Source organism: Thermobia domestica, chromosome 9 (genome assembly GCF_964235325.1).
Source record: "Thermobia domestica chromosome 9, izTheDome1.hap1.1, whole genome shotgun sequence".
Taxonomy (NCBI): domain Eukaryota; kingdom Metazoa; phylum Arthropoda; class Insecta; order Zygentoma; family Lepismatidae; genus Thermobia; species Thermobia domestica.
Window position 1 is genome coordinate 203,365,135 of NC_137462.1, and position 27,328 is coordinate 203,392,462.

General features: G+C 36.2%; 1 protein-coding gene across 2 annotated transcripts in view; it reads right to left on the reverse strand.

The window, feature by feature from the left end:
- The window catches only part of LOC145660544 (putative 4-coumarate--CoA ligase 1), a 70,612-nt gene that overhangs the window by 38,819 nt on the left and 4,465 nt on the right, over positions 1 to 27,328 (reverse strand). Inside the window, exon 1 of one of the 2 annotated variants that reach the window (XM_081725736.1) lies at positions 8,162 to 8,500. The exons of the other annotated variant lie outside the window; for it this stretch is intronic. Within the exon in view, the coding sequence (XP_081581862.1) occupies positions 8,162 to 8,443 (282 nt within the window). The 5' untranslated portion in view covers positions 8,444 to 8,500. Of the gene's footprint in view, positions 1 to 8,161; positions 8,501 to 27,328 lie in introns of those variants that run through there. 2 annotated transcript variants of the gene reach the window in all.

Consider the following 27,328-nt stretch of genomic DNA (forward strand, 5'->3'; position numbering starts at 1 on the left):
CCGATAGAAGCGTAATATAAACTATATAGCAAAATATAGCCTAACATATAGTAGGCACCAAATAAAAATATAACTACATACAGTACGAAAGGATGCCCACAAGGATCCATAACTGGTGCTACATTATGGGATATTTTAACAGATCCATGTCTGAAATGTTTCAATCGACTTGAAGAAACAGAAGGAGTAGTTGGATATGCTGCTGACATAGGCCTAGTGATAATGTTGTCGGCATCCTCAAGACACGAAGTAGAAAGAAATGGAAATATAATATTAGAAAAGCTATAAAAATGCTATTCAACAATAACTCTTTCTGGAACAAAAACGAAGTATACAATTTTTGGACAGGAAATTCAAAGAAGTCCTATTCTAAAGGTATCCAACAAAAGATAGACAGAGTTTAAGTACCTGGGATTAGGGATAGATGAAAAATTAAACTACGGAAAACATATAGACGAGATTACGAATAAAAGCAAAAAAAGGAACACACAAATTACTAACAATCGCAAGAAGGGACTACAAAATCCCTAAGAGTATATTGCAAACTTATAACAAAACAGTGATCATGTAGTACTTAGCTATTCTGCCAGTGTCTGGTGACAAAGACTTTTTATGAATATAAAACTAAAACAAACAATAAACCGGTCACAAAGAAGGGTACCCTGGATGTAATAAAAACCATGTCAGCAGAGGCTTTACAGGTACTGGCTCAGGAAGAACCAATACATTTAAGACTTGGACGAAAAACAAAGAAACGACCAAAATGTTAGAAATACTTCCAATTAACGATACAGAGTTAGATAAAATTATTGAAAGAAAATGCCAACAGGAATGGGAAAACTCAAGTAAAGGACAGAAACTAAAAGAATACATATCGTCGATACAAAATAAGGAAAGAAATGCCAAGCCTAAACAAGGAGACAATGGAGACACTTTCTGGCCATGGTCCTTTCAAGTCACATTTATATAGGATCACAATAGAAGAAGATGAGAAGTGTATCTGTGGAATGGCCCAGACACCCGAACATGTAACATGGACTTTGTGCACTTCATAACAAGGGAAGATCTAATAATTATAAGAAATGAACTCAAAAATGATACATGGGAAAACATCAGACAGGATAAACTAAAGTTACAAAATTCCAAGAACTGACAACGCATGTAATGGGAAATATGTGAAATAGAAGAATTGAAAAAAGAAGGACAGAACAGAACACAAACAAAGATTTTAAAAAAATATTAACGTACAGAATTTTGTTCACAAATAAAAAAAAATCCTGGAACGAAACCCGGTAGAAAGACGCTACTTTTTTGTGTTTAGTGTCAGTGCTAGTGTCATATTATTATTTGTGTGTCTTAAATGTGAATATATGGTGCGGCCTAAAGAAGTAAAAATAATAATAATATAAAATATAATAAAATACAAGAAAACTCAGAAGAAACTTGTACAAACCAATATTTGTTTCGCACTGTGTCTCTTGTCACTATTTTATTATTAATATATTCTTTTTAGTTTACTTTCAGGTGGCGGTAGAGGAAGCAGCCCAAAACAGTGCAACCGATGAAAATTTTAATGAGTGACAAATGGAAAAGAGAAATTTTATCTTATGTCTGAATTGTATTATTCCTTTACAGGGTTATCTGTTTTTGTAAATAATAATAATAATAATAATAATAATAATAATAATAATAATAATAATAATAATAATAATAATAATAATAATAATAATAATAATAATAATAATAATAATGTAATAAAATAAATAAAGAATGAAAAAAGTGTATATAAAAGGCATGGTTTAAAGTATTAGATGTCATGCTAGAAAAATATGCCTCACCTCAACCAGCTAAGGAAGAAAAGCCGAACAGAAGAGATAAATAAATTGGAATAAAAGTAAAAGAGGCAGAGGCAAAGTTTCGATTGCCTTATAAATCCAAAAGTAATTGGCAATGGCAGGGGGATGTGGAGGCCTTAAAGAACAGAGCAGCTATATGATCAACAACCTATCCGAACAGCTGTTTCTTTACCCTTTTGGGGTTATTACATAAACTATTAAGGTAAGTACTGCATGTTTCTTTCCCAACAGCCTGTACAACATAATTTAAAGTTTAACGTTCCACGTTTATGCTCTCGAGACATGTTGTTTTATAGTATTTCACAATTTCACATTTGCAGGATAACATTGAAGTGAACACTACCTTATACCAATTTCTCACTAGCTCTCTCGTGGCTATATGTTTAGCGTACGCAGCTTTGGCGCGGGAGACTCGAGTTTGATTCCCGATGTGAATGCATATGGTTCGGATCCCACGTTATGTTGTAGGTCCAAGTCTCATATAACCATGCCGCTGAAAGAGACGCTAAACTCAAATCAAACAAAACCAATTTCTCACCAAACCATGAATTACTACTGGATATTCTGGAATGCATTTCCACCTTCATATATGATGCAATGTTTTTCGGTAGAGTCTAATGAAACAGGCCGGAATTAATCCCTTCTCCTATTTATTATAGAAAATAAATCTCTACAATGATTTACAAAATTTCTTTGTAATATACAGAATGTTTTCAGAGTCCAGTGTATCCTCAGTTCACAATAGTGGCTTCGGAAATATCGGTTCAATTAGTGTTAGGTTATAATCAGTGGCGAAGCGTACTATGAAGCTCTGAGGTCGGGCCTACCCTGTTTTCTACCGTATATTTTTTTGTCTTTGATTTCTTATAAAATAAAGTCAAAGGTGAAAGGTGGTTGTAGGGTATCTCTTACGCTCACTGCACCATCCAGAGATAAGTTTTAGAGGGGATCTTCATAGTCCATTGCGGTGTTGGTAGGTCACTGTAGACTGTAAATGATTAGCTGTAAAATGATGCTCCTGTTCACTTGTAGTCCTCTTTTATGGGTGTCTTCTGATAGGGCGATACGTGAGGAGAGGGTCGTCCATCTTCGGTTACCTTCCGAACCAACTTCGTGGCTTCCTGATGTTCTACTTCCATCGTCTGGTGGTAACAATGTTTGTACACAATAGCACATGGTTGTGAATGAAGCACGTGTTTATAGAGGTTTCTTATACGCGAGGGTAGGGAACCTTATAATAAACATATATCTCTCCAAAGTTGAAATGTTATGTCAAAACCAAAAGAAGAAATAAAATGTTTAGCTCACATAGGATTTAATTGTTTGAAATATTTCCTTGCGAACACGAAGGTGATAAGAATAACAAATTTGCCACATTTAATTTCATTATGTCAAACGCAGTGGTATGTCAGTATTGGTATGTTGATTTACTGTAAACATTTCCTGTGAAGCTTTACTAAAAATTTTGGATGAAATAAGAAATTCCAGTGAAAGCACTATAAATTTTATGGTGAAATTATGTTATCCCCAACTGCCAGATGTAAGAGTAATGATGAAATGGTCTGATGGAAACAGAAAGCATAAGAGTCCGTAGGGTTCCCAAGTCAATCCAAAAGTTACTTGTTGAGCAGAAAGAGTATTACTAAAGCGTCACTGTCACAGGGGAACAGTGAAGCAACACCAATTGATTGATTGTTTGCAGTTTAACCTTTCTCAAAATTGAGACTGCATGAGACAATACCTACTGTTTAAACTAGAAACCGAACTTCTCTTCAGGTTTGTATTCAAGACAAATACCACTACCGAAAATCAAATCACACAAAGAGAAACAGCCATATACAGGAATTTATTTCGGACGAGTCCAAAGTTTTTCGGGGACCTCCAAATTAAATATAAGGATAAATTATATTTAAAACTGAAAAATCATTTCTAAAATTAGACTAAATTTACAAAAAAAAAAAAAAGTCGGGATTCTGGAAAATTCGGACCCCCAGGACCCACCCTCTGAGTACGTCCATGAAAGAAAAGCATTCGTGTTAGCACAGAGGAATTTTTTCTGTGGTGTTAGTCACTTTGGTACGAAGAGGCACAAGCGATATATTAAGTTCTAATTAGTAATTATTATTACCCAGAAACTGTTCATCGTATATATAATCTCTTTTTTCTCTTGTCTGAATATTCTACTCGAAGAGAAATTATAGCCTAACGAAAGAGCAATCAAACAAAAGCAGGATAGCCAGTTGCATTCAAGTTATTGCATCTGCATCGTAGAATCGTTTGTAAGATGAGAAAGTAGATCTTTTTGGATCTGGACGAATCCGTGAATGTCATTTATAATGTCTTCTTATCCTTGTTTCTTCTTATGTTCTTTTCTTCTACTTTTTCGTTGTAAATAGCATTTGTTCAGCCTTATCACATTTACATTAATTCATACGATAAACTAATCCAAATACTGTTGTAAAATAATTTACTCCTGTTAACCGTAAATATTTAAGTCTGTTTGCTTTAAGTTGCTAGTTTCATTGTATTAGCCTACTTAGTTTTCCTTCAGTTTTACTTAAAAATCTTAAGTGAGGGCACGGTGATTTAGTGGTAGCCAATGGCAAATGCCGAGTGGTTTCTCGTGTTTTGTTTCAGAGTGCGAGGGGGCCTTCAAGTTCCTCTGAAGAGCATAGGCGTTTCTCTCTGTCTTCGATGATTCAGTGTTAGTGCAGTGATTTCAACCTGGAAAATTATAAAATCTTATCTCTAGAGTCAAAATGTCCCATTCTGCTTTTGAGTTTCCCACTTTATAATAACTAACTAACCGTATGGCCTATGGGACCCAGAGGTTCACAAAAGCTCTCCACTGACTTCTGTCCTTAGCCAACTGGATACAGTTTCTACTTTGTATTCCTATTTCGGCGAGATCCATCTTAATATTATCTTCCCATCTGCGCCTAGGTGTTCCTAATGGTCGTTTCCCAATTGGTCTTCCATTTAAGACTTTGATTGAAAGAGTTCCTACTTTCTTGCATCCTGGCTACATGACCTGCCCACCTGAGCCTCTTAGACTTGATGACCCTAACAATGTTCGGTAAACCGTATAAATTATGTAATTCCTCGTTATGAAGTTTCCGCCGTCCCACATTCCCGTTTCTCTTGGGTCCAATATTCGCCTCAGGATCTTGTTCTCAAATACTTTCAGTCTATGTTCTTCCCTCACAGTAAGCGACCATGTTTCGCAACCATACAGAACAATAGGCATGATTATTGTTTGTATATTTTAAGATCAAAATTCCTCGACAGAATTCGCGACGACAAGAGATTTTGAACTGAATAATAACATGAATTATCTGCTTTTAGTCGACATTTAATTTCTTCGTGAATATGGTTTTGGTCTGTTAATATTGATCCTTGATATTTGAAAGTATCCACTTTATCAAAAGTATTATTTAATATTTTGACGCATCCACAATTTGCAGTGTTACGGTCCCGACGCACTTCCATGTATTTAGTTTTCTCTGCATTTACTTCTAAACCCATGTCCCTGCAAGCGTTTAATAAGGTCTCTGCATTTCTTTCGATTGTTCTCCTATCATCCCCTATTAAATTTACATCATCAGCATATGCCATAACCTGGTGAATGCCGTTCAACTCTAGGCCCTGGTTTCTATCTTTGATTTTGCTTATAGCGTATTCCAGGACAAAGTTGAATAATAATTGCGACAACGCATCTCCATGTTTCAGGCCATTCTCGACGTGAAAGCTCGTGGACAAAAATTTTCCCACGTGGACTTTACTTTTGAATTCATTTAAACATATCTTAATTAATCTAATTAGTTTTTTCGGTATTCCAAATTCTGTAAGAATGTTGTACAATGCTTCTCTCTTAACCGAGTAGTAAGCCTTTCTAAAAATCAGTAAATAGTTGATGTACCGCGGTATTGTATTCCCAAATCTTTTCGAGTATTTGTCGAATGGTAAATATTTGATCGATTTCGTCTAAATCCGCACTGATAATCTCCAAAATTTCATCTGCGTATGGGGTCAATGTTGCTAATAGAATGTTTGAGACGACTTTATAGGACGTTGACAAGAGAAATACCTCGATAATTATTACAGTCAGTTTTGTCACCTTTCTTATGAATTGGAACAATGATTGGTTCTTTCCGCTCTTGTGCCAATTCTTCGTTGTTCCAGATAAGGAGAATGAGTTTGTGTATCTTGTTCCACAATTTTTCGCCTCCAGCTAAAATTAACTCAGTTGGAATTTCGTCTACACCCGGAGATTTGTGTTTCTTTAATTTCTTTATACCGATTTGTATTTCTATTCGGTTAGGTTCTGGAATATACGGTTCTGCGCTCAGTGGTAGAGCGTTCACCTCTGGTGTTTGGGGTCCCGGGTTCGATCCCAGTCCCCGCCAAGTGAACTTTGTGGTGGACAAATACCGTGTGCGTGGGTTTTCTCGGGGTTCTCCCGTTTCCTCCCACTTTCTTCATTCCACCATTTCATTCACTTCTCATCTTCACCGTCTCCTTTAGCCTAACCGGCATAACCGTGGGACGTAAAACTCAAAGATTTCATTTCATTTTTATACGGTTCTGCGGTGTGTATTTCGCTTTCTCCATTAGTTTTTTGGCTTCGTGTTCAGCAAATCGTCAAAGAAATCTTTCTATGTATTTAAGATGCCATCTCTATCAGTGAGAACTGTTCCGTCAGCTTTCTTTAATATATAAGCACGAGGTTGATAGTCTTTCTTAAATTCATTGATCCCCTTATGTATGTCCCGAATGTTTTTATTTTTATTATTATGTTCAAGTTCCTTAATTTTAGCTTTCAAAAAAATCGCGTTTCTTTCTAAAAGTTTTGGAACTTTCCCGCCTGATGTCTACGAAATTTTGTGTAGTTATTTCATTAGGATTTTGTAACCAACGCAATTTTGCCTGTTTTCTCTTCTCTGCTAGTTTAATGCATTCCTAGTCGAACCATGGTTTGTTACTACATATTTAAGCGTATTTCATTTTTTTTTTTTTTTTTTGCTGAACTTTTAGTGCTATTTCTCATTTTAAACCAAGTATCAACACTAGTGCACTCCGATTTTTTTAAAACCGAGAATCTGTTCGAAACTTCAATCTGGTATTCCTATCTTATCTGGCTCTCTTCTAATTTCTTTAAATTAAATATATCCGCTTCCAGACATTCAATATTTGATTTATTCAACGATAATCTCTCTCTTATTATTGCTGGTACAAGATAGTGATGAGTGTCACAATCAGCCCCTCTAAACTACCGAACATCAATTGTGATAGATTGTCTTCTTCTATCTACTAATTACAAGATAATAATAATAGAACATGAAATAAAATTATTCAATCTTTTACGAATATAAAATAGCTTGTAGACAAGTATTCGTTAGTCGAAGACAAGTATTGTTTGTTGTCAGAAATTCAGTATGTCCATTATATCTTCGTGCCTTCACCTCATGCTGAGCCTAACAATACTAGAAAAATTTCGTTTTGCAAACATTTTGTGGTGAAAATTTTGGAAGTTGATTCTTTCTCCTTTGGTATGTTTCTTTCTTTCTTTAATTTGTTTCTCGTTTGATATTTTCCTTGCATTCATTCATTGATTAAATCGTTTGTTGATATTTTAGCTTAGAAGAGCACAATATTTGTTCCTTAGCGGTTGAGTTTTTACTATCTCACACTCCACAAACTATATTTCAGTAGCCTGAACTTTCAACATAAAAAAGTTCTGGTAAAATTTGAGAATTCACACTAATTCGCCTTTATAGAATTTTATTATCGTAGATTTTATATGAAAAATCAAATATATGTTGCCAATTTCGACGAAAATTCCCTTTCTCTTTCGGTAAAAAAATAATGTCAAAAAATCCCACAAAATGGGATTTATTCCACGAGTTGGCATCACTGTATTAATGTCCATTCCAAACTACTAGTAATAAAACGAGTCAGATAGTGAAAGGAAAACTAACTAAGAAATTGTTTATAAAATTAAGGGAAAAAGTAGCAAGCGATCTCTTGCTGTGATAATTGATAGTTCGGTGGAAAACATTGTAGGTGTGGGTCTTATGGAGGTTCTCCCGTTTTCTCCCAATTTTCATTACACCGACTCCTTCGTAATCACTCACTTTCATTAATCACCCACTTCCTTTAGTCTTCAAGATATAACAATACGGTAGACCTTTAAGAAAATCTGAAAGATTTCATTTTCATAACACTAGTTTCAAATTCCCTTAATGTAAAAATTTTGTAATGACTATTCTTGTTAGTATTTGCTAATAGAATAAAGTGCAACTTACCACTGCAGTCCTGTTAGACCATTTTTCAATATCTTCCCACACATACTCCGTAAGTGTTACTCTCGGAATCTCTACATCACTAAAGCGAGACTTAATAATTCCTTTACCGGTAGAAAATAATCGACGTTGTTTTGACACACTAAATAAAGGAAGTGTCACACATCTAGCGCTGTGTGAAAATCCATTTCTTTTTAACAAACTGAATAAGAATTCGTCCAATTTTACAGATTTCCTAAATAGTCGCACAGAGTTACTTCGAAACATGTTTCCGCTTATAAGCATTTTTATAGTTCTGGTGAGTTGAGAAGGGATTCGTGGTAATAGTTACGTGTAGTCTCGTTTATTATTAACGTAGAAGTAAAAAAAAAAATCTTTAACCTTCATGTAACTATGCACTTTGATCTGAGTTATGTCCCTGTAATATATCGTATAAGACAAGGTGTTAATTCTGTACAAGATAAGTTGCATAACAGCGAAAGAATACATTCATTCGCTGAATCAGATTTTCACCCAAGTTTTCTACTCCGTCTTTTCTGTTGATTATGGTTTACGGTGTGTGAGATAAACTAAGGTAAACTATTGGTAGTATGAAATCACATTGCGTTTTGTATTAAAGAGCGAATTGTTCAAAATATTCAAAATATAATGGGTTTCGGGCAGGGATGTAATTGGGCCTAACTGAGAGTATACAGTTGGTTTTCTGGTTTGTAGTTCAGCGTCCCTTTCATCAGCGATTCTGTGTGAAACGTGGAATTAAGAGCTTAACAAACTATCCGAACTTCAAGAGCTCCCACCGGGAATAGAATTCGGGTCTCCCGAGGCAGTATACGGCATATATCTACTTAAAATTTTATAACCCAGCGTATACTTACCTAAAATTTCATCAAAAAATATATATTAAAATTGTGTTCCGAAAGATTAATGTTGTATTGTACCTTATTTAAAGATTATTGATGCTTCCTCTTACAAGGTAACTATATTCCTTTTTCAAGAGCACTTTAGCATTGTAATTATGTAAATACATTCTTCTGCAGTGGCGTATTGGGCAATGTGCTATGAGTTGAGTTGAGTTGATTTTAGTTTAGCGTCCCTTTCAGCAGTGAGGATATATGAGACGTGGACCTACTGATTAACGTGGAATCCGAACCACATGAGCTCCCTCCGGGAATTGAACCCGGGTCTCCCACGCCAAAGGCGCGTACGCTAACCGCTTAGCCACGGAGGAGCTCAGGCAATGTGCTATGGTCAGTGAGGGGTGTGCTAGAAGTTAAAAGCAGTCATGGGTGGTACCCAGGGGTGGCTCAGAAGGAACATTTACCCTTTACTCACTTTCCTGTGTAGTATTACTCTGCTTTTCTCCTTGATTGTTTCCCTAACTTTTGGAATCAATTGTGGATAATCATTACCTGTAATTGTCTTTTGGCCCTGGAGTATCTCAAAAATCGTGAGTAGTACTCGCCCCACTTGATCTAACTTTGGACTTTGACCCCGACTTTTGTGACGTCATAGGTCAAAGGTCAATGACCTTGGCCCGGGGTCAATGACCTAGGGGTACATATGACCACCCCCTCTAAAATTTGGCAGGGGTACCTTGGCCCAACCCCTAAATTTTGGCAGGGGTACATAGGACCACCCCCTTAAATTTTGGAAATTGCCAAATCTAAAAATGTAATATGGTAGCCTGGGACCATAGTATGTACCTCTATCAGTATTAGGGGTCTATGTCGTTCCCTTTCATGGGTAAAAAAATTGCCAAAAATTCAAATTTCGGAGGTTTTTGACCTAATTTATCCCCTTTGATGAGATGTTATTACCTTATATAGTTATATGGGCGTATACAGGGGTCCATTACCTTTCATAAGATATGGGTATATTTGTGCACCCCTTTAAAAAATTGTGAGGGGTACCTTGGCCCACCCTTAAATTTTGGAAATTGCCAATTTAAACATTTGGTATTATAGTACTGGACCCTAATAGTATCATGATAAATTTGGCTGGTCCACCTCGTTCCCATTTAGGGGTACAAAATTGTCAAAAATATAAACGTAAGCAATACGTTGTACCACGTGTTTGGTTTGACCTAATTTATCTCCTTGGATGAGGTCCTATTATCTTATATAATTATATGGTCATGTATAGGGATCCATTCCCTATCATAAGACATAGGTACATTTGTGAACCCCTTTAAATTTTTGGGAGGGGTACCTTGACCCACCCCTTTAATTTTGGAAATTGCCCAATTTAAACATTTGGTATTATAGTATAGGACCCTAATATAGATCACTATAAATTTGGATGGTCCACCTTGTTTCCTTTTAGGGGTTCAAAATTGCCAAATTTTAGTACAACCACTTTTTTGGTTTTTGGCCCAATTTATCCCCGTTTGATGAGGTTCTATTACCTTATATGGTTATATGGCCGTATACAGGTGTCCATTCCCTTTCATAAGACATGGGTATATTGATGCACCCATTAACATTTTTGGGAAGGGTACCTTGGCCCACTCCTTAAATTGTAGAAATTGCCATATTTAAACATTTGGTATCATAGTACTGGACCCTAATATAGATCACTATAAATTTGGTTGGTCCATCTCGTTCCCTTTTAGGGGTACAAAATTGCCAAAATATAAACGTATGCAATACGTAGTACCACGTGTTTGGTTTTGACCTAAGTTATCCCCTTTGATGAGGTCCTATGATTACAGGGGGTCCATTTCCTATTTTAAGACATGGGTATATTGACACCCTTCTTAAAATTTGGGAGGGATACATTGAGCCACCCACCCTTCAATTTTGGAAATTGTTCAATTTAAGCATAGTACAGGACCTCAATATGTATCATGATAAATTTCGGTGGTCCTATTGCCAAATCTTTTAGTACAACCATGTGTTCGGTTATTGACTCATTTATCCTTTTTGATAAGGTTATAAGGTATGGACGGGTATCCCCTTTCAATTTGGTAGGACCCTTAGGGTGTCAAATGCTAATACGGTCACGTGATCGATGATTTGATTTGATGCGCGGCGGGTCCCTGGTCAATGTTCTCTAGGAATTAGGTGGAAACTTTGAAAGGAAAGACTCATGGCATTTAAAACTTTTTTCAACTTTCAAACTAAAAAAAATCAAACCAAAGTTTTCAAAACGAAAATTGAAACGAAAACTTTGAAACAAAACAAAGATCTTGAAACAAAAAAAAAATACAAACAAAAATTTGAAACGAAAAATTTTCAAACAAAAATTTGGAAACGAAAAATTTTCAAACGAAAATTTTGAAACGTAAAAAATTTTCAATCTAAAGAATTTTCAAAACAAAAAAAGTTTGAAGCAATATTTTGAAACGAAAAAAATTTTAACCTATAAATTTGAAACAAAAAAATTGTAACCAAATTTTTGAAACAAAAAATTTTCAAACAAAAATTTTAAAACAAAAATTTCAAACGAAAAATTTTCAAACAAAAATTTTAAAACAAAAATTTTCAAACTAAAAATATCAAACGAAAAAATGTCAAACTAAAGTTTCAAACAAAAATTTCAAAAACTTTTTAAATATTAAACAAAACTTAAAACTGAATGCAGCAAAGATTTGAAAATCATCAACCAATCAGAATGCACGAAAGATAGTGATCAGCCAATCAGATTGCACGAAAGATAGTGATCAACCAATCAAATTGCATCAACAATAACTTTACCAGTGTCAGATTACATCACCTTGTGACTAAATTTCAGTGTTGTAGCATATTCCCTTAAGACTATGAGTCATAAGATTCAATAAGGTTAGCTATCAGATTTCTAAAGTTCAAGGTCAAATCAATCACCACAAATGAACTTAGACTATGAGCTGTGGCTAAAGTTCAAAGTATTGTTTCAAATTTCGCGCCTTATGTTAAAGTTCTGTTTATAACAATTCCCAAATTTAAAGAATACTTCTCTCGATATATCTAAGTCTTAGAATTAATCATATCATTATATGTTCAATAAGGTCAATAATGTCCGTCAATTATTTACCTGAGTAGAACAAACTGTTTTCTACAAGTGTGTACTCAAACTTAAGAAGTACCACAACAAAGGAAATGAATCCCTGTACACTACCTCATCAAGGTCAATCACGTGGTACATCGTATTGCTTACGTTTATATTTGGTCCATAGGCTGGAATAATCAAAACCAATGACGCAATTTCATTTGACAATTCTCAAATTATCCTACAAAGTTTAAATGTACCAATGTCCTGGACTCCTAATACCATCATAAGTCAATAGCTGATCACGTGACCCCGGGCCAAGGTCATTGACCTTTGACCTATGACGTCATAAAGGTCGGGGTCAAAGTCCAAAGTTAGATCAGGTGGGGCCCTTACTATTTTGTGGCCATAAGTTTGTCAGCTGAATACGGTCCCATCACTGTATACTCTATTGCTTGCACTCTGGATGGTAATGATGTACCAAATTTCATCTATTGTCACACCCTACAAGTTACCCGGATGTTTCTTAAACAAGGGCAAATTTGTCTCTGAACAAGGGACTCGTCACGCTTTTGATCAACGGTTAACATTCGTGGTACCCATCGGGTTGATACCTTGTGATCTCAAAATGTTGGTGTAAATTTGCGTCTATTGAACAGAGTGACAAGCTAGTAACCTTAGCTAACCTCCGCACAGTAAGTAGTCCGTCAGTCATTATCAGTGTGTGAACATGGGTCAGGGCCAGCGCTAGCAGATTTGCCGCCCTGGGCGGTACTTTCACATGCCGCCCCTTTAATCCGCAAACCTTATTTTGACAGAAGACGTTCAAATGTCACGAAAAAGTAAGATGCCCATTTAAAAACATGTATGAAATGGAAAAGTAAACAAAAACTTGAACTACCTCTCTCGAATGCTAAGGAATCCATATATGACACAATATTCAGTATGCTCGATTTCGTTGTATATCTGTGATATACAGCAGCACATACAGAAAATAAAATTAAAAAGTATGCTTTAGTCACGACTAAGAATTTTCATTTTTAAGCTTATTTTGTAGCAAAAGGAGTTTCCCTAGAGTATGGAGCATGAAGATAATATAGTGAATCAGATATTACGGCAAAACTAAGTGATTATCCTAAGCCTTATAATGTACTAAAACACAGAGATTCATAAATTTAACATACCTTAATTGAAAGAAACTTTTCTTGATTTGATATGAGCAAATTCTTTTATCATATGCTCGTAGTCCAATGTTTCAGCCAATTCGTGTTCTATTGATATCATCACTAGTTCACACAAGCGTGTTTCAAACAGGAAGAACATAGATAGTTTTTAGTAAGTCTAAATTTCGAAAAACTTGTTTCTCCACTTGCCACTGTTACCGGTAAGGTTAACAAAATCCTAAGTGCAACACACATTGGGAGCAAAGTTATGTTCCTTAATTTTAAAGTCTCTTTTGGTGAACTTTTAGGCTTAATTATAGCGGATAACACTTTTAGTTTCTCATGCAGATCGCTGGGGTTAATATATTTCCATTCTTTGTGTGTTATAATGCTGGCAAGTTTAGTACACTTTTCAGACAAAAGTTCAGGTGGCATATCTTTAAGATTACTTATATCGTAAAGAAAATCGAAATACTCGCAGTGATGTTTAAGTTGCTCAGACCTTTCTCTTAGAGCTAACACAATCACGTCTAGAAATTTGTAATAAAAATCCATCTTGTATCTTGTTTGTGGATTTTCAATTGCTTTATCCTCTGTCTCGTACTGAAACTGTCTCTTCTTTCGACTTCCGAGCTTTCACTGAATTATCTATCCGTGGATCATCCATATCTAATGCTGATGACAACCCCGTTAAATCAACTAAGTAAGATTGAAATTTTGCATCATTTCTGCTCCTCTCAGATATATTTTCAAGAAACCCGACTGCATCCAACACATGAGAATCAATGCTTTGGAGACTTTTGCTTACTATGTTTATGTGGAATAATAAGTTATACCAGATAACGAGTGAGCAAAGGAAAGTAAAGTCACGCAGTTGGTTTGCTATACGCAGAGCATGGTGGGAGACCATTCTGTTTTATTGTCGTTACTTATTTGAAGTAAGGCATCATAAACCTTCCCTATTTGATATTTAAGTGGAATCTGAGCATCAATTCGGCTCTCCCACCTTGTGGTGCTTAATGGCTCTAAAGTGAGATTGCTAATATGTTCCTTTAGAATGACTCAACATTGAACTGATGCAGAGAAAATGTCAAACCTTTTTTTTAACTATACAAACAATGAAACGGTGTACTGAGATTCTGTGTCTGCATCGTTAACGACAAGGTTTAGTGGATGTCTACTGCAAGGAATATAGAAGGCTCGCTAAAACAGGAAAACCCGTAATGCACGCGCAATTGCGCAAATGATTCTAGCAGATATTTCTCAAGAAAAAATATGCTGTACAATTTCTTATATTTGAAATGAACAATTTGTAAATTGGTTAAAAACTTGCTGCTAGAACTTAAATGTCTCTAGATGCGTAGGCTAGAACGGCCTGTCTCAAGTGCATACTTGGAGTGGAGCGTTAGAACATTGCTGAATAGAAAAAAATATAAAAGACGCCTTGATAATCTTATCCGCCCTAGTTAAAAATCTTATCTACGCCGCTGCAAGGAAATATTGAACGAGATACCTGAGACTAGTAGTAGTTTACAATTGAAAATGAGAGGGAATGCTCTGAATTTCCTGAGTGAGTATTTTCCTGAATGTGAGTAAAGTTCAGTTACATTCTCGGGTGAACACAATTTTATTTTTCCATGTGGGCCTATTACGAATCATTATATTTTGATAGTATTATTTTCTTTCCAAATTTTGCCGCCTATTAGACTTGCCGCCCTGGGCGGTGGCACGGCTCGACCCCCCCCTCGCGCCGGCCCTGACATGGGTTAATGTGTTTGCTGTGCAACTGTTACGGGTAGTCTTGTACTTGATGCATATTCACAACTCTTCATGTGCACCGGAAGTCATGTGATCAGTTCTTGATGATTTGGTATGTAGGGACTAGGGATGGCCACAAAGTTCCGGATCCGGCGGAACCGGTTCCGCGAGGAACCGGTTCTCGGAAATCCGGTTTTCAGAACCGGTTCTGGAACCGGTTCCGGACCTGGATCCGAAAACCCGGTTCCAGAACCGGATCTTAGGAACCGGTTCCAGACCTGGATCCGAAAACCCGGTTCCAGAACCGGATCTTAAGAACCGGTTCCAGATCTGGATCTGAAAACCCGGTTCCAGAACCGGATCTTAGGAACCGGTTCCAGATCTGGATCTGAAAACCCGGTTCCAGAACCGGATCTTAGGGACCGGTTCCAGACCTGGATCCGAAAGCCTCCAAAGACCCGTAAAGGAGGCACAAAGTTCACCTTCAAAAATAATGCAAAGAGTACCATGCGCTTGTGCCTTCCCCGCCCAGACCCGCTTGTGCCCCCAGAAAAAAAAATTTGGTCCACCAGTGGGTGTTTAGCCAAATGAGTTGGCCAGTTTGCCTGTTTAGCCAATGAGTTTGCCAGTCACCCAGTTTATTTAGCCAAATGAAACAAGCTGCCGCCGTCTGGGAGCCTGCCTGTCGCTTCCACCATTTCATCTAGCATACTGTTCACAGCTTGCCAGCAGCTCGCGTTTAGGTAGGGATGGTAACAAAGTTTCGGTTCCAGCTGAACCGGTTCCGCGAGGAACCGGTTCTGTTTTCAGAACCGGTTCCAGACCTGGATCCGAAGAACCGGTTCCAGACCTGGATCCGAAGAACCGGTTCCAGACCTGGATCCGAAGAACCGGTTCAGACCTGGATCCGAAAAACCGGTTCCGGAACCGGATCTTCTAGAACCGGATCCGTTCAGACCCGAAAACCGGTTCCACCAAGAACCGGTTCTGGCCATCCCTAGTAGGGACACCATCACCTTTTACATTGCAATTTATGATCATAAAGAAATTGTCACTAGAAGACATTATTGTAAAAATTAAGTTTTATTTCTTCACCAATAGCAAACTCTTAGGAACTTCCTATACCTCGCCCCTCGAATATTGAAATCGAAAATTTATTATGTTGATATATCGATGTCGATATATTCGCGATATCGAATGATGATATATGTTAATATTAATATCAATGATATCGATATATCGCCATATCGCACACGGCTAGATCCAAGAAATAATACAATAATAATAATAATAATAATAATAATAATAATAATAATAATAATACGAATATATAGAGAATGCTAGAAACATTCATTAAGTCACTTTCAAAATGAATGCGAAACTTAGTGGTCAAATAAAATACTCAAATTCCAATAGAACTGTAGATCTCCGAGACACATCTACAGTACCATAATGTCAAACGTTTATCACATGCTTTGTTTCCGCGTGGTTCGGTTTCAAATTTGGCAGTGTTCATTGGACGTACTGATCCGGAATACATTCTAATAAACTGAAAAGGTAGCGTAGGTCATACCTTCAATTCCAGACTACTAATGCGAACTGAACAAAAAGAAAGAAGGAAAGGAACAAAAGAAATGAAAAAGAAAGAGAAAATGAATGAATGCTACTTTACTGCTAAATTTGTATCAGAAACACCCTATATTAAAATTCCAAACTGTATCATAATGAAAAGTTACAAATGTTCAAAAGGAAAATTGGATGTTCCTTATAGATGTAGCAGACCTTGCATGTTTCAAATTTGAAATGTGAATAAAACACATTGAATTATAGGATGGAAACAAATTTTGTGTCAAACTAATAGAAATAAAATGTTGTTTTCAAATAACCAAAGAGGGGAGCCATTTTGTAGTCATCTCCGAAGATTTATCTGTTCCGAACGATTTCATCTATTGCGGATATTCGTTATAATTCGCACAGTTTGAGCCATTATTTTATGCGAGAAAACTATATTACCTATCGGGGAATCGAACCGAAATTTTCCGCGTGGAAGTCTTGTACGATAACCACTACTCCAACGATTGCTGTACCAAAACTTTGCTTAACAAGTGGTGTGGCATTTCTTTCTGAGAACGATAACACGAAAAGTGCTGCAGATCAATGAAGTGTTCCGAACGTCCTGGTAATTTCCTTGCCCTTTCCGAACCAACATTAGTAAATCGTCTCTATCATGATATAGGTGTTTGCTTCCACATTCTTAAGGATTGCTAGTCCAGTATGAGAAAACAACTTGGGCGTGAACAGGACTCGAATCTAGGTTGAATAAGTGCACTGCTTGTAAGTCCGCTACGTTACCAATACACTATCATGCCATATGAAGCCAAAGTCCAAATATTACTAACTTCAGCTTTGGAACGAACCGGTTTCTCCCTGTAAGATTCTTTACACCAAAATGTATCGTGCCGGACGCATTTTTGCCGATCCCAAATGTTTCAGTATTCGCGCGCTGCACTGTATTATCTTCGCCCGCTACCCTAGCCAGCTGTTTTAAGCATGTAAAGTCTACAGAAAGAATATGTGCAAGTCTTTAATTTGCCTATTTGATGTCGAGAACAGAACCCAACCAACTATTACTATTACTATAGTTACTTTAAATACTATTACTACTACTTTTACTATGGATCCGTATAATAAAACTGCAAGCTTATTTTAATGAAAACAGTGTTATGAAAATTTAAAGATAATAGAAAAACAACTTTCCTTGGGCTGGGTTTGAACCCACGCCAAAAACAATTTTCATTACTATCACCTTGCGCTAGCATGAAATGCTACGAGGGCCGACAGAATTTATCGTTTATTTTTTGCTATTTTAGATCATGACTCTTGATATCCTATTTTTATCGGGCAATAAGATTAGATTATAAACGAAACGTATGGGATTCGCAAATATGCGTGCCGGACATAAGTCCTTGACCAGGTAATGGCGACTGCTTCGGAGCCAAATGCAGAGTATAAGAATTAAATCTGTCATATATGTAGATTGGTGTGGAGGAGAAACTAAATAGTGAATGAAAGGTTTAAGAACAAATGAAGTTATTAATATAAACTATGCCAAAGATTATTGACTTATAGCATTATAAAAGAAATACAAAAGTCGTTTTGAAACGAAGAAAAATAACATTGTAAGCGGAGGCAAGGATACCTCAAGTAAACTTAGTAAAGACAAATCGTTCATCGCGTAGTAATCGTGGGTTCAGTGGTCAAGGGGCCTTGCCAGTAATCTCGAGATTCGAGGTTCGGATTCATGTAAAGAAGAAGGTTTTCTTAAGTATTTTTGGTGGCGATTGAATGGCGATGCACGTTTTATTATCTTCAGATATTTGAATACTAGAATGTTTCAATACTTGAACTATCAAATCTTCGGGAATAATAATAAACTAATAATAATTATTATTATCTCGTAGAAGATTAAAAGTTAGAAGCTTATTATTACTCAGTTCACATCATTATAAACAGAAGCGTGACTTCTGACAAGAATATTTCGGTTTTGTTTAATGTTGCCAGCGAGAAGAGGAGTTGCGTTGATTTTAGTTTAGCGTCCCTTTCAGCAGCGAGGCTATATGAGACGTGAACCTACTGATTAACGTGGAATCCGAACCACATGAGCTCCCGCCGAGAATCGAACCCGGGTCTCCCACGCCAAAGGACTATGCGCCAGGGGCAGACTGGCAACCATAGGGCCCACCCTGCTAAACTGTAATGAGGGCCCACTGTATAAAAATGTAAAAAATGTACTTGGCATTCTTCATATGTATTACATATAAAAGTCCATCTTCGAACCCATAAATTGAGGCAATTTTTATTGCGTTTTCATGTAAAATAACATATTTGAAACTTTTTTTTTAAGTAACCAAATCTGCAACCACCCTACTTAACGAAGATCCGTATTTTGTCATAGCTGATCTGGGGCTCCCCTCCCTCTTGATACGTAAAAAATACCACTTACTTCAGTCGGGAGTCTGCTCGCGAATGTGCCGCAATCTCTCTGTGTACCTGTCTTTTTGGCGAGAAGAAAATGTTGTATCCCACATACACAAACTCGTCTAAATATTGCTGTATAATCTCGAGGAAGTACACTGAGAAAAATCCGTTTTCCGGACAGCGGTATATTGTACAAATATACAGAATCCTCTTGCTTACTACAGAAGTCAGTATGGAGCATACGTTATGCATATGGTACATACTCACTGTCCTTACATGTTACATCATGCCGTTGCAGGATGTCCTACATCTAACAGTCTTCCGTACATCACATGCAGATACTTATGTTACATTCCTCAGCTATATTTTATATAGGGTCTACGTCCATTTATATGTGAGATCCTGTCTGCCTATATTATTTCATACGGAAAGTACGTATAGATGGAACTCTTATGCGGAAAGTATTATAAAACATGCGTTTTCAGTTATACGTCTGTTGTACGTTAAGTCCAAAAACTACAGGAATTACGCATGTAACCTATCTTTTTAAGTATGCCACCTACAATTTTTTTTTCTCAGTGTACACCCCGCTCTTAGCAGACAACTCTTCCCCCTCAAGCGTGTCAGGTGAGACAACAGACATGTCGTCAGTGTTGGAAACTTGAAAAAGCTGTAACTTTGTGGCCTCAATGCAACACAAAGAATGCGATAGGAGGTAAATATGCGATAGATTTCGAAACGCAAGATTTTCCTTGACATAAGTAAGTCATAATATCATATCTTCATGTCGCAGAAAGATTAGATATCGTCTATCGTCTACTGTAGTCCGCCCATTCCTCGGCTGGCCCCAACTTCTCTTTTCATATGAATACCTACTTTGCATATCACAAATAATTTTTACATTTTACTACACTTTTATTTTAAATTAACTTTAAATAACTAAAGGGAAGTTAACATTTACACGATATACACACTGATTTGACTGACAGCATAAGTGTTCAGCACTTTTAGTAGTTACACCAACGCTTACTGAGCCCAGTGCCGGCAGCTAGTGCTCTCAAACGGGTCACGTCAGGCTTCATCGGGTCAGGGCTCGAGTCGAACCTCCTTGGGTCACAGGTCGGGTCAGGGCTGCTCTAGCCACGGGTCGGCTCAGGTCAACTTTCTTATGCGTCGTTTCGGCTAAAACCTATTCGGGTCATGAGTCGGGTCGGGTCGAGTTGAACGTCGACCCGACCCTCTTGACCCGAGAAGGATTTAGCCGAAACGGCGCATAAGAAAGTTGACCCGAGCCGACCCGTGACTAGAGCAGCCCTGACCCTAGCGTAGGTGATCTGACCCGACCCGTATCAAGGAGGCTTGACTCGACCCCTGACCCATGAAAGCCTGATCTGACCCGTTTGAAAGCACTACGCGGCAGCAAACAGTTCAGTTAATTTTGTGTTAAGTTGTGTAATTTCAAGTAAAAATAGCCATAAAAGATAAGCTACAATTGACTGAAATCATCCAAAGACGTGGTGTATATATTATAATTTATAAACACCTTAGACATAAAAACAAAAAAATACCTGGCAACTGTCCTGCAGTACTCGAATGAGTCACATCACGCTCATTTGTTTCTTGGGGCTTCACAGATTCAAATAGCCTACGTTGTTTTGGGTCAGATGCAGCTTTTTGTAAATCACATCTTCGTTTGTGTTCTCGCTTTTTAGCACCACTTTTATATTTTTTCTTTACAGTAATCTTACAATCACTCCTACCATCCATACTGACAGAATCACATCTGTCTTCCACGACAAACGACACGTAACTGGTGTTCCAATAATTGAATTGCTGCTATCGGATTTGCTCTTCGATGTAATATACAAATAAAACACGAGCCGAGGGCAGCAACTTCATAGTAATTGTTTGGGGTTTGTATAAAACAATCGTTGATAGTGGCGACTAATTTCTTTTCGCTTTACCGCACTGAAAAAAAAAAACAACGAAGCCTGATCCGATTTCTTTCTTCGAAACTTGGTCTGAGGAAAATGCAGTTCAAAAGCGTTCCGGCTCCACCTCTACTTTCTACAATAACAATATCTACGAAACTATTGTTTCTTTAAAACCGCCACTCGCCGGCTTGTAAAAGGACCGGAGTAGGCAATGGTATCCAAATCCAATAACAGCCTGAAATCTACTGTGTTTCTTATATTGAAAAAAAGTAGTAATTAACGTGCTCGTTTTTAACAGCTGCTGTATCACAACCTCCGCAATGTTTTAGGGCCTGATTGTCTCATAGACGGAACCTTTTCAAGTTGATAAACGTGAAGAAGAATAAGGTCTGTTCATGAAAGTTTAACTTTACATCTTTTTTATGCAAAACACAAGTTTGCAGGAGTTACCCTGCCATATTTTTGATGCTGGTAGGATTAATTGAGCACATCGTCTTAAAATTGGTCGAGGGGGCCCACCCTGCATTTGCAGGGTAGCAGGGTGACCAGTCCGCCCCTGCTATGCGCTAACCGCTTAGCCACGAAGGAGCTCAGCGAGAAGAGGAATTTCTCATCTTGTTTTTAAAGGAAAACAAGCAAAATCGGGACGAGAATTAACATTTTACATTCGAGACTGGACAAGGCTAACTCAAATTATCGTCTCGCTTTTAGATGAGAATCGAGACGAGACGAAAAGTATCGTAAACATTTCTCGTCTTATCTCGATTCTCGAAATAGTGTATGTCCATTCTTTAAGTAACAAATACTCTGTAAACAGAATCTTATACTCTATTTTGTTACTTCGTATTTCGGAGCTCATCGAATTATGGTCTGTGTAGTAATTTTTGTAGCAAAGCTTTTATAATTAATTCTGCATATTCTAAGAGTTATTTTATTATATCCCTTGCTGTTCAGTAATATTCAGTTATTTTTATTACAGTTATTTCCCTTAAAACGTACAGTAGAACACTTTCTGCATGAAACTAGTGAACGCTTTGGTTTAAAAGGTGGGTAGTTGCAGAGGTGTATCTTAGATGTACGGACCTCCCTCCCAAAAATTCCGAATTTTCTGTAAGTTTTGCCTAATTTTAGGTAAAACATTTTAACATTTTACATTATACTTTTTAATACCATTATTATTATTATTATTATTATTATTATTATTATTATTATTATTATTATTATTATTATTATTATTATTATTATTATTATTATTATTATTATCACTGACGTTTGTGAATTTAATGGTTCACCCTTTTCCAGTGGGCAATGTGTTAAACAAACGCCGTGTGAATAGGTTTTCTCGGGGTCCTGTTTCCTCCCACTTTTTTATTCCATTATTTCTTTCATTCTCATTATCGATGTTTCCTTTAGTTTAGCCGGCATAACCATGGAACGTAAAACTTAAAAACAATTTTTCTTACGGCTCTTGTGAGTTCAGTAGCCCTACTTTCTTCATGAAATTTGCCTAGAAACCTTTCGTTTAACATTTAGCTAGTTGTAGGGACGTATGCAGAGGGTATTTTCTGGTGGTCCGGACACTTCTTTGAAATTCCAACTATGTTGTAACTTTTGCCTAATGTTAGGGGTGATTTTACAGATTTTAATACAATCTGTCCTCATACGGAATTTATCTTCTGTATTATTATTATTATTATTATTATTATTATTATTATTATTATTATTATTATTATTATTATTATTATTATTATTATTATTATTATTATTATTATTAAAGATTTGAGACCTCAATATTACGTCCTATTCCGATTCCAATATTTTATTAACGATGAAAACCTCTGATTTCGACCATTTTTAAAATACTATCTTGTAGAGAATTCAAATTTAAATTAAAGAAAGACATACGAACACGTAAAGACATGAAGGAGAAGGTGGTCTTAAGAGTAATTCGAACTCTTAACTGGAACCTGGTGCCTCAAACTACTTTTTTTTCTGATTCACCGAAAGTATCTCAGTAACTTGTTTCTATTATGCTCAGTTATACTCGTTTTACATTTATTTCAACTTTGAACGACAGGGACACGAACACAGATACATGGAGGACATTTAAAATTTCAAAGGCTCTCCCACCGGGAATCGGCCCCGGAACCCCGACCACTGAAGTATCTGATGGATGGAGTACGTGGTTCGTTCCGAAGAAATAAACTTGAGATGAACAACTCGTGCTCGTGGGTTTCCTAGAGACACTCCCTTTCTCCACTTTCTCATTCCACCAATTCGTCCATCATAATTCGCTTGCTTTAATCATGGTTTTCCTCATCTAACAGCAATAATCGTGGGACATTAAACGAAAAGATTTCATTTTCAAACGGTTAACCGAAACCAAACCGAACCGAAAAAGTTGTATTTTCTCTTGCCCATTAAAGTGTTTTCACAAAAATATATGTAGAGAAAAATATGAAGTATCGTAATTCTATTTAAAAGTGAAACAGCAGATTCATAATACCTTAACTTAAAACAAAACCATTATATATCTTTCGGAACTTTTCCAAAATATGTATGGATATTCTGAAAAAAGGCAATAAAGTGTCAGTCCAAACAAAACTGAACCAAATTAGGGTTCGGTTTCTGAAATAAACCGACACATTCTTTTCAACTTTAAATCGAACCCAAATCGGTTAACCAGGTTTTAGAACACGACTAGTGACTAGACTGTAGTCGATGTTTCTATCAGCGTTGTTTTGTTTAAACCAAATTATTAAAACTTGTTTTAAACAATTGATTTTGTTTAAAGCACATTTTATATACGTTTTAAAGATTTTGTTTTAAATACGTGTATTTTTTAAGACTTGTTTTAAGCATATGTTTATTTTTGTTTTATTTTATTTTTTGTAAAAAAACAATCTGTCAGAGAAAGAAAATTGTCACAAAGTGCTTCCCATTCTGGAGACTATTTTCTTCCCATCTGAATGTTTTGCTTTCAAGTGGCCACAGCAGGTCAGTTTGGTGATCTACAATTTATGCTGTCTCTTCTTTCCCTTGTTTTTAGCATTTATTGTATTGTTTACGGTAAATGCTTCTCAGTTAACTTGGGAGAAAGTGTCGTGGTCGAAGGTTGGACTACTTGCAGAAACTGATATTAAAAAAATAAATAAAAGAACTATCATGGAAACAAGTTTATGTGTTGTACTCAGAAAACAAACAAAGGGTTCTTTGCTAAATTGCGGTTCTGAAACTAAAATATCGCAGGCATTCGTTGTTACAGTATAAGTTTTTTTTTTCTCAGTTACCGTATATACATACTTTAGAGAAAGAAAAAATCCGAAATGAAAGAAAAAAACTACGCGACAAGGTGCAATCTAGAGTTTTATATGATTGTCGCTAGAGAGGGACGTCCATTTAGAGGTCATCCGCCCTCTAGCCTGAATTTTAGATTTTCGGAGCAGTAATGCAGATTTAGAAATCTTTTGCTGAGCAAAGTCCACAGAAAAAAATATGAAGTCCTTATGGAGTTTGGTCAGTTATTCCCCATTTCTATTGCCCGTAAGGAGCTATAGACCTATTGTATATTTGCATATTTTTTGGCTCAAGGATTCCAAAGATAGCTCTACTTTCGAGTTTGCTATGGTCTGCTTAAAATTCTGATAATTGGGCCTAAGCAACTATCCAGTTTTGATCACTATTTGCTCCGTATTTATTCGGTGTAAGAACCTCAAACTTGTTCTATTGGATTTTCCTTATCAAAAGGTTTCTAAAACTGCATTGCCGCCCCCAGAATCTGAAATTCAGAATGGAGGTGGAGGCGGCTGCCCTTCTGCCTCACTGAGGTGGGGCTGTCTGTGAAACTATCCTACGCCCTTTCACGTGTTTTTATTTACATTTATGTCGGACCTTTGACTGCGGAGATATTACGTTTTGAGATAGAATCCATTTGCTGAGTAAAACTGAACCTTATTGAAAATGGACTTGGATCCATTGTGCTTTGAACGCCCCAAATATTATTTTTCATCAATAAATTATTGACTTTAAAAAACAACCAATTACATATATTACTTTTCGAAAATTTATTATTTTAAAACAACTTTATTAGCATCAGTGTTCTGAAATAGTAATCGACTTTTGCAACTAAAATCTCACCCGCCTTCATGAAACGCGAGTTTACCCTATAAGGGCATAATTAGCAAACTTTCAGAGGCAGTAACTCCGAAATGACTTGTTTTAGGACTAAAGTAACCGCACAAGCGTATTTCTGGTAAACTTCTAGCCTTACAACATGTAACATGACTCCCTTCGCGTTTAAAATTTCGAATACCAATCAAAAATAGCCGCCATGATGTTTGATAGTTCTATCTAATGTGTCAGAGCACTTCCAAATTTCATCATTCTCCCTCAACCCATTCTAAACACGCAAGAGTGGTGAGGACTTTGTTTCATCATGTATATGGATAGATTATGTGAAATTACCATAGATTTTAAAACCTAGCTAAAAAAAAGGAATATTCGAAAGAAGAAAGTACTTATGAGAGTCACGGGCACGAAGGTGTAATAAAAGGGGGTCGTGATATGAAATAAGCTGACAATTACTAATCTATATTGAAATATTCTGTACCCAACGCAATGTAGTCTTAACCAGCATAATGTAAATGAAAAGGTCGGTTGCAAGCAGTGATGCTATTCAGCCGGTTCGCTAGAACTGGTTGTTAAAATATTTCGAATTCACAGAACCTTTTTTCATACCCATACATAACAGTAAATTTTACTCAGATAAACCCAGGAACAGTAAATTTTAGTTTAACTGTCTTTGTTTTCAGAAATTCTTACAGCTAAAGGGTTAAACATATGGTTCCGCTGAACAAAGTATAAGCGGTTTATTTCTTAATCTCAAATGCTCAGATATTATGAATGAGAACTGAGATCACACCAGTGTAGCGGTGAAAGTTGAAACGCATACATATCATTATCAAAACTTATCCGTCTATTGCTGGATTAAGGTCTTTCCAATACTTTTTGACAACCATCTATCTTGAGTAATTTGTTTCCAAGATATTCACGGTAGTCACACCTGCTTGTATTAGGATTACAGTGTAGGTCTCTACTTGTCACTTGTGGTATCTAGTAAAAAATTTGCTTTTGTCTATTTGTATGGTTTGTTTCTTAAGAGAGTTATATCTATCTTTCTACCCACACATCTAGTATCCCTCCTCTCTCTCTCTCTCTCTCTCTCTCTCTCTCTATATATATATATATATATATATATATATATATATATATATATATATATTGTATACAATGATACGTATGTATATATACAGAACCGGTTCTCAAAAATTTAGAAGAACATCACTGGTTGCAACTAAAGCGCAAAAAATCTTAACAAATAAGTTATTACACGATTTTGAAATATATGTTTAAAATTATGTTTAAAACTGTTCAAAATGTTTAAAACTTTCTTTCGTGTGTGTTCCAAAACCTATTTAAAACATTTAATCATCCTTTTCATGTTTTAAATACATGTTCTGTTCTTTTTTTAAAATCTATTTTTCCAACCGGATTTCTATTGTCTAGTTGTCTAGTGAATTCAACTGCCATTATGTAGTGCAAATTTCGGATTAAAATCCCTATAGTCCCCTATTTCTGACCATATATATATATATATATATATATATATATATATATATATATATATATATATATATAATTCGTATACTTTTCGACAGCACTGGAAGAACATGAAGTTTTCACACTATTAATGTGAAATTTGGCATTCTTATTGAAAAATGTCAGAATGTTTTTAAATTTTAATAGTAAATGAGAGAAAGTCATTCTTTAGTCCCTCCTTTGGGGCGAAAGCACAAAAGGTAATTTTTCTTTGGGAGATTTAATGTTAAATTTTTGAGGCAGTCTTCCCCAATAATTATTGACAACGAATTTGGGGCACATGAGTATTATTGTTACAAATTACAATAACACTCATCCGCAATGTTACTATAGTCGTCTGGAACATTATTTTGGGTAACGCTCATCTTTTGGGGGAAAGAGGCGTAAATAGTGGTGGGCGGAGTGTTACCAAAGCCACAAATTGTAATTTGGGAACACAAGTTATACGTTATTTTTCTTCGTTTCAAAACGTCTTTCGTATTTCTTTTATGATGCTATAAGTCAACAATCATTAGGATAGTTTATATTAATAACATCAGTTGTTCTTAAATCTTTCGTTCACAATAAAGTTTCTCCTCCACACAAAACTACAGATATGACAAATTTAATTCTTATACTCTGCATTTTATTCACAAGTAGTCGTCATTACTTGATCAAGGACTTATGTCCGGCACGATACAACTAAATTTATTTATTCGACGAACTGGAGAAAA